The sequence below is a fragment of the Charadrius vociferus genome, unplaced genomic scaffold (assembly GCF_000708025.1).
Source record: "Charadrius vociferus isolate BGI_N301 unplaced genomic scaffold, ASM70802v2 scaffold1452, whole genome shotgun sequence".
Taxonomy (NCBI): Eukaryota; Metazoa; Chordata; class Aves; order Charadriiformes; family Charadriidae; genus Charadrius; species Charadrius vociferus.
This window is the reverse complement of record NW_009647054.1, coordinates 73,446-82,439: the sequence shown is the minus strand read 5'-3', so window position 1 is coordinate 82,439 and position 8,994 is coordinate 73,446. Positions and strand designations below refer to the sequence as shown.

The window sequence follows — 8,994 nt, the reverse complement described above, 5'->3', positions numbered from 1 at the left end:
TTCCTGCTACATACTCCTGATCTGAGCCTCACCAGCTTTAAGAACGCTTCTGTTAAATACCGTAATGCTCCCAATTACGAGTGATCTGGATTGTTTATTTTCTAAACAGATTTTCCCCCCCTCCTCGCCCCCGGGAAATCCCATAAGCCTAAGACAAAAGCAGTCTTGAAGAGGTGTTTCAACCTCTTTTGGCTGTACAATATCCACAGCTGGCTCGATTTCCCTAATTGTTTCATACTGACCTTGAGGATATTTCGGCCATTAAACGACTCCCGTTCCTTGAAAGATGATTTACCAGTCATTGTATTGTTTCGCTCTTCAGCTGTAAAGAGAAAAGCCACCACCAGAATGAGCTTCAGATGGGAGAACTGTGTGTGCTGTACTTCACCCCCCCACTCTCACCCTCCCCAAAGTCAGCTGCCAGCTAATAAACCATCTTTGCCCAGTTCCTAATGCAAAAAAAACCCCACTTCCACTTTGATTTTAAAGACAACAAGGCTGAATACGCAGGAATAGGTGCCTTTATCGGGATCACCTACTTTACCCAGATGAAAAACCCTACATCATAGCTAATGCTAGGGCGATTCTGTAGGGCTGACGGCTCAGTGCAACACATCTGCTTCTCTCTGGCTGATTATAATCCCACATCCTGCCAGGGTGAGAGTCAGCACCGCGAGCACTTGCATCGCCTGGAACGGCACCAAATACCAGGCTGAGCGTGCGAGCACAGTGCCAGGCGCGATCCGGACAGCACCTATACAAACCTCTGCTGCCTGCTCCGGGAAGAACATACATGTGGCGCGTATGCTTCTGCGGGGTGGGCACGCAGCCACACACACAGAGACAGTAAGAATAGCAACCGAGGCCTACGGCAACTGCCAAATGCCTACGTCTTAGATCTATTTCCCCAGAGCACGTCTGGATTTTTATATAATCCCCAAGTACATGATCTGTTCTTTCCACAGGACCTCTGCCTCGCTCAGTGAATATATTCAATATTTCCTTTTCATCTCCAGCATTAACTATGAAGTCCGACTCACACCTAGCACGCTATTCAAATCCTGTATTGAATATAAAGCGACTTCTACGGCTATCCGTGTAATGCTCTCACCACTGTGTCTGAATGCCTCGCATGCCTCATGGGGTTGTTCAGAATACAGACTCGGTGCCAGAAGCAGCTGCCCGTGTGCCTCCCCTGACAGAGCGCCACATCAGCACTTTGGGCTCACATTTCCACCAGTTTTCAGGGCTCAATTTGAGAGCTAAGCCCTACCTTTCCAGGGTTTCTAGTATGCTTATCTGACTTTTGTAGCAGTCATGCCCAAAATCTGCCGCTGGGCGCACAGAAAACCGTAACACAAACCATCTGCTGTTATCACTGTCCGTACAGAGACTCGCAGAGGCAGTAACTGGAGAATAATCGACATAACCTGTCGGCATCGCACAGAGGCCGCTGCGCCAGAGAAAGCCCCAAAAAGCTTTAGCGCGATGCTGTTAAGGCTCGCAAACTACACATCAGTGTCGGAGCACATGCGTGTCTGCACACGGAGAACAAGGCTGTAATATACTGCCCCTCCCTAAACGCAATGCATCTGAGGCTGCTTTATAAAGTAGTGCGATAAGAACGATGCTACAGACTGCCAGAGCAGACAATCTTTTGGCAGACACTATACGTTCAATAATGGCTCATATTCAGCCTCGTAGCCAGCTGAATCTGATTTAACGAGAGTGACACTGGAATCACCTTCCTAAACCAACAGGCAATCTTTAATTGGACCGAAGAGGATCACGTTTTTGTCTTGTTTAAAGGTCAGCACAGCACATTGAGTTGTGATGGAATTTCAATTCAGCGTTGGGGAACGGAGAGCCCAAGACCTCACACAGTACTTGAACGCATTCCTCTCTGGCCCAGATCTTATGAGTGCTACTGGGTGATAGCGTTTCTGAAGCTATGACAAAGAATCTTCGAAAAGATCCAGAAAGTGCTCAAAGAATGCCTGCCTTCTCCAGCTCTGCTGATTGCTTTTTCATTTTCTTCTGGGTTTTATTTAATGACATCCCTCCACAACCTTGTAGGTATTTTTGAGACTAAGAAAAAAATCACAAAATTTAAAAAAAGAAACCTAAGAGCCTACAAAAGCATTTCCCATTCAGAGGTACTACTTTAAATGCATTTATCAGTAAGGATGAGGGATACACACCACTTGGGTCTTTCCTGAAGAGAGTGTTCATGACCGTAGCGTGCAGTTTCACCCTATCCCACTCTTTAAGCATCAGGCCAGAGGCCACAAACCTTTCCACCAGCTGATCAGCGATCACCTGCAACCTAGGGAGGCAAAAAGAGAAAGAACAGAGCCATGTAAACAAAGGAGAAACCTCTGTGTCACCAGCTTTTCACATCCCAGCCAGGGAGGGCAGCATGTGTGAAGTCTCTGCACGTACATGGGGAAAGGGAGCTAGTTGCTGATGGAAAGAGAACAGAGCCGCCAGGATTCAGTTCTAATGCAAAAAGTTCTGGCTGTTTCACAAAGCTTCCTCAGTGATCACTTCTGCTTGCAAATATTCCACGAAGAAGGGCAGATTTAGCCTAGCAGAGAGCTTCTCAGCAGTGACAGATGTTATTGGGACTTGAAGGATGCTTCTTTCTACTGCCAGGAAACACAATGTAACACTCCTTACAAATGTTAAAATGGGCAGACCCCCGGCGGGGCTTAGGCACCTCGACTCCTGGGGGGTCTGCTCTGCTCAGGGACCATGACCTGTACAGTGTACCGGGCTGGAGCTCAGACCCCTCTCTGTCCCAAATAAGCAAACCAGTCAGTGGGCTTTATTTCTGGAGAGCCCAGAATGCGGTAACAGAGGGCATAAACCCAGACAGCATATCCTGGTGAATGCTGCAGCTTCGGAGCTACGAAGCAAGCAGAATGACTTGTCTGGCCTCGGTCAGGGACGAAAGCAGCCATGGCTGCTGGGATCTGTGGGCAGACCTGTCCTAGGACAGGCAGCAGGAACAGGCAGGCGATCGGAGCAGTGCACTCGTGTATCCTATGTCTAAAGAGCTGGAGGAACTTCCAGGCTCCTGCTGTCCCCCACAAAATTTCTGCAGTGCCCCAGGCTTACCAAAAGCAGCAAGGACGCTCTAGAACAAGAGCTTCCCGTCCCTGGAAACACGGCAAGAGGGCATTACTCTATGCAGAAGAATTTGGGCTTCTCTCGCCGCGTCTGAGGGCTTACACAGCTCTCTGCTCCACGAGGTGCCACCACTTTGGTGTCTCAGCTGCAGCAGTAGAGGCAGAGCGTGGCCCCTGAGGCTGGCCCCCAGAGCCTGGGGCTGCCACGCTCCTACCCCACCGCTGGTTTTGTACTCCCCCTCACGGGCTGCCAGCCCCCATGTGACGATTTCAAGACTCTCAAACTACCAATTCTCATGGTTTTCTACCAATTTCTGGCTTTACATCAGTGATTTTTAAAATTAGCAATGACAAAGATTAAATGAATATCATTACAGACAATACTAAAACAAATTAACAGAGAATAGCTCAAGTGAAAATGGTGCTTTATTACGTTATAAAGTTAATCAAGGAAATAAAACAAATTAGAATGAATTATAATGGAAATTATTTGCCATGTGGGAGGCATCAGAGCATGATCCCTCTCTCAGTCTGAGCCATTATGTGTGCAGAAGGGCTTGCCAACCCCTAATTCTGTCTGCAGTTATGCAAGCTAAGTCAGGGCAAATCAAATCTCCTGCTTTATAGCTTAAGCTGATCAAGATCATCCAAAGATCAGGAAGGAACTCCACCCCTCAGCCATGCCAGGAACTACACAGACCTAGCAAGACGTCTTGCATGAGACAGGAAAGCACACACCTCTCTTAAACACAGGCTGCAGCAGCCTGATCCGGCACAGCAAACCACGTGGCTGCTGCTCTCCGCTAGTATTCAGCCTTGCAGCTGAGAAACTCTGCTTTCTACCTGCTTTCCCCATTTCCCTGAGCAAAGCACAGCAGGTTTTAGCAGGCAAGAGGTGCATGGAGCTGCTCAGCAATGAGCCGTCTAGCAGATGAGAAAATGAAGCAGAGTTTTCTGGAGGGATCAACATTCGTCCCCTCTTTATAATCACCGTTTGTCCAACACTGTGTCTGCTGGAATCTCAAAGGAAGCAAAAAAAGCTTTCCCTGCTCTCCATCAACACAAAAATATGTTCTTTCCCCTCTGTAAAGCTAAATGTTTTCTGGATGCTCGCCAGCAGTTAAGGAACTATATTGGGGGAGAAGTGCCAGATGAATTAATTTGCAGGTGAGGCAGGACCGGCCTGGGCCAAGGATAAAAACTGACAATTGCTTGGCCCTCTCTGAGCACGCTGCTATGCGAAAAGCAAAAAAGATGTTGGAGAAAAGAAGTCTAGTAGCCTCCAGGTGCCACACAAAGCACAAGATCTGGGTTTGGTCAAAACCTCAGCTAATAGATCTCCATGAAGGACAGAGGAGCTCTTTCTCGGGGGAACGGGTAGGGGCCATTTTCAGTTTCAAGGCAAGGTAGATTTGAAGACCTCATTTCTCTCCCCTGCCAAAAGCAGCTCTGCCACCCTTAACGTACATCAGCATTTTCTTCTAGCATTATGGCTAAGTGGGTTCTCAGCAAAACGGATAATGCTGGCATCTGAAGCAGACCACAGCGCTAGTACCAACAACTCAAGCTGTGCCCAGTGGCAGGCAGACATCGCTGCCTCACCTTAGGCCCTGCTTACGCTCTACAGGATTTCTCTAACAGCTCCTCAGTTGGCAGACTTATTTTCAGATGCAAACAGACTTGCAAGCACTACACCTCAGAGATGATCCACAGCTCGGTGACTCGGGAGAAAAGAGGCCCATACCTCAGCTCCCAGAGCTGACACTTCGGACCCTTTCAACAACGAACTGACTGAAGGGCATTTGGGTCATCCAGTGGCTGCCTCTCTCGTCTTTCTGAGTGCTTCTGCCTTGTTTCTCCTGGCAGTTCTGTCTCCTGGCTGATCTCTAGCTTGTCCTGGTTCTCCACCCGCCCCGTTTGTTTTATCTCACCTCTTCCAGAGTAGGACAGACTTCAAAGTGGAAGAGCAGAGAAGAGGAAAAGATTTCAATTCCTACTGCCTCCCAGCAATTCTCACATTTTCATTTTCCCACCCATTTCCTTATCCCATTTCCGACCTCTTACTTCAACACAGCCTCCAAACTGCAGTTTTAAGCAGAGGCCCCCCCTTGCCTCCTCAGCCCTCGGGGAAAGGAGATGCCAGAACATGTCCTTTCTTCCCTGAGCCGGTCCCTGCTCGCAGCCTCCCTCCTCCAGCTGCACTGCTTTGTGCTCCCTCTGCTAGCTCCTGCTGTCCTCTAGCAACGGGAACAGACACAAAAGGGCAGCACTGCCAGAAAAAGAGAAGGCTAAGGCTCAGAGAGAGAAGGCTAAAGCTCTTTTGGCTACTCCCCTACCCTCTTTCCCACCCACCTCACAACTGGCAGCACAATACAGCAGCTCTTAGGTTTCTCCGGTCTTCCAGAAAGCAGCAAGAGAAAAGATGGTGCTGCCACAGGTGATGTACTTGTCAAAAACGAAATGGAGGAAGGTTGTCCAGACACCGCCACATCCCGGGCAGCACTGTTTGTAGACCTAAAGCCATCAGCCACATGGGCCAACAGCCCAAACACAGGCACTGACACCAACCAGGCTTTGAGATTTCACACCAGCAGCTCAGAAGACAGACATTTCACACCCAGCGCCTGTTCCAGGCTGCTTACAGACACAAAAACCAACTCTGCAACCAAGTCATGCTTTTCTGAGGACCTTCTGGTGTAACTGGGTTTTAAGAATAATTAAGTGCCGCAGAAGATGCCAGGCTGTCCAGATTAATCTGGATTGCAGGTTGGGAACTAGACAACAGAGGCCAAGTTGTCCTGCCTTCTAAGTCATCTCAGGAGTATCTCCTTGGCCATCTTATCACCGCGTGAGCTACACCACCATTATTCAATCTGACAGACTGCTACAGAAACAAATGACATCTTTCAGCTGTACCACCAGTGACTGATTTAAAGAGCAAACACCTCACTGCCTTAACTGGTTTAGGAAGCAAGAACGACTTCATCTTCCTGACTGCTGGCCCAAGGACTGCTAGCAGCACCCACCAGCTTCAGACAGCAGAGGGTTTCTCTGGCACACCGCTACCGCTGCCACGGCACATCGAGGAGGAATGACAGAAGGGAGCACGGGGAACTCACCTGTCCGAGCCATCCTTCATGTGGACTTTGGCATAAAGGACGTCCATCATGGCAGGGTCATCATTCATGTACTCCACTCCTGCCACCTCCACGGTCAGGGGTTTGCCTCCAGCAATCTGGCTAAAATACAACCAATCCTTTATGTTAAAAAGCAAAACATCACATTTGCTTTTGAAATACAACGCATAGTACTCCTCATGCATACAATAAATATTTGGTTTTACTAAGGGAATGATATAAAACACATTTTTTGCTACAGTTAAACACAACTTTGAGGTTAAGCGGGACTTAAACGTTATACAGAGCAAATGGGGCAGTGAACTCCACTGAGGAGTTCTCTTCCCCATATCTTTCAGGTTGCGTGCACTGAAAAAAAACAAACAGAAAAAAGGGTCCCTAATTTCTAAATCTCAAAAGGCCACAGCTGCTATTGTCTCATCATCTCAAGAAATAGCATAATAACATTTAAATTCATATGTTCAGTATTTTAGACACACATTAAGTCAACTTTTCAGTGTTCACAGGCCATCTCAACGAGGAGATCTCTATTTACATTTCAGAAAACCCGTCAGCAGTAAAATGGTACGAGTTCTCAACCCAGAGAACTCCTGCCTTCCCTGTGAAGAGAGCAATCGTGACACAAAATTTCCCAGAGAAAATCAACGAGCAGAAGTACTCAATGCAGAATGCAGTTTTAAGTACATTTCAACATCCACTTACAAATGCTGGAAGTAAATAGAGCTGTTTTAAAATCAGCTCCAGCTACTCTTGCAGGAAGGCAAAACTGAAAATGTGTGCGGGATATAATATGCACTCCCACACCTGCAAACACACTGTGAAGTGTATCTGCTTCCAAACACGCCACCTCCTTGCCTTAACCACCAGAACATCACAGGGAGGCAGGGCGCCGCAGCGAAAGCTCCCTGTGAGTAAGTGCCATTGTCTCATTTAACGCCGAGGTCTCCTGGAAAGTACAGGGAGTGTCTGGGCAGGCAGAAGTAATAAACACGAGTTAACAACGTGAGCATGACTTTGCTCTAACCTTGCTCGCTTCTGTTCAGCTTGCCCAAGAGACCGCTTTTTAGATTCTTGGCAAAGCTTCCCAGGTGGAATAAGGAGAATGTGATTTCCCCTTCCAGTATGTTTACTGGGAGGAAAACAGCACAAGTGCAATGTTGTGCACATCACACCGATAGCGCTTAAGGCCACCTAAAGAGGGTCAAAAGGGGCGCCATCTACTTTCACATGGCACCGCCTGCGTTTAGAAAAGTAAATGATCGCTAATGAAGGTTTATGTGAGTGGAAGGGAGCCTAAATTAATTTTCAAAGTATATTTATTTGGGTGTGGCAGAGGAAATAACCTAAAGGTTACATTCAAGTGTTAATTCCCCCTCCGCTAAAGGAAATGGAGAGTAGAGATTTCCTCTGCCTCAATTCAACCCACTTATGAGGAAGCTCACACTTTCCAAATATTGTCTTCCCCTGGAAACGCACTTGCATTTCTGTTTAACAGCTGAAAAACCAAAGTTGTCATTTTAAAGGCTGAGGTATGAATTTTGGCTGTGCGTTAATTACCGCAGATATTAGCTGGCACAGCGTGGCTCATTCTTCACTCACCGAGGAGATAAATAAATAAATATAAACCAAGGATCCGTGCTCTATGTGCAAAGGCTTTGCAGAAATAAATAAATAAACTGATCCCTCAGGCCATCTCCAATTTCTAAGCTGAACGGAGATAAGCTAATTACAGTGTCATTCAACCGCATTTACAGTTAAAGCCCTAACATCTGCAGCTCAGTGTTAACAGGCAGCGAGAAAGCCCCGGTCCTGGAGCAGCACTGAACATTTCAGACTCATTGCTCACACGGCTCGTGCTGGCTACCCAGCACACAGCTCCCCGCATCAAGAAATGCATGTCAAGGACACCTCAGCATCTGCTCTGAGGCAGGAGGGAAGCAGCGTGTCGGAGCCCACTGCAGGCAACGCGTGAAGGTAATAGAGCTCGTCCCTCCCTCTGCAGCAGGCAGGGGACAACAGCACAAATTGCTCACGCAAAAATAACGGGGACGCGTGTGAGAAAAAGAAATGAGTAGAGCAGGTTTTCAGGGAATGCTGAGGGTTTGAGCTGAGCTGCAAGATATTGTTAGACTCCTTGTGACTGCTCAGTGATTTCCGCTGCTCTCATTTGAATCTTTTCAGCCTTTTTCCAAATTTCTAGAGTTGAGATAGACTATTTAGCCACTTTTCTTTTTTTTTTTTTTTTTTTTTTTTTTTTTTTCTCTCTCGCTGTCCTTTGTAAAAGACACCTTGCTGCTTTTCCCCCACTCAAGTTCTTGGTGATGACATTCCTTTTTTATCACTTACTCCACAAAGTCCTCTTTGCATCGCTGTAGGAGGTCACACGCTTTCTGGATCTCTTGTTCGTTCAGAAGTACCAGCGTCCCAAGAGTCAGGTGAAGCTTTGCAGGGTTCTGGAACAGGCTGCTGCTGACCCCGTGATCCTACAAATCAGTCAATCAATCATATATAGGTGTCTTATCTCATACACACACACACCCCCCCGCTCCATCAGAGGGATAAATACTACAGACAACAGGTACCAAGCCACTGGCATCAAACCTTTTATCTCTGCATCACTGGTTGGGTTGGCAGTGACTCAAAGTTGAAACGAGAAACAAAATTTCACAGGCTTTGCGAGCGAGCTCAGCCTGACAGAAAAGGCGCAGCCCCCCACCGCACGCACG

At 47.5% G+C, this 8,994-nt stretch overlaps 1 protein-coding gene across 1 annotated transcript in view; it reads right to left on the bottom strand.

Moving 5' to 3' along the window:
• Positions 1-8,994, bottom strand: part of ASCC1 (activating signal cointegrator 1 complex subunit 1) — a 36,396-nt gene that overhangs the window by 16,012 nt on the left and 11,390 nt on the right. Inside the window, exons 5-8 of the mRNA XM_009895779.1 lie at positions 8,615-8,751; positions 6,251-6,370; positions 2,202-2,326; positions 243-322 (exon numbers count right to left, since the gene is read on the bottom strand). Coding sequence (XP_009894081.1) covers positions 243-322; positions 2,202-2,326; positions 6,251-6,370; positions 8,615-8,751 — 462 coding nt within the window. The remainder of the gene's footprint in view (positions 1-242; positions 323-2,201; positions 2,327-6,250; positions 6,371-8,614; positions 8,752-8,994) is intronic.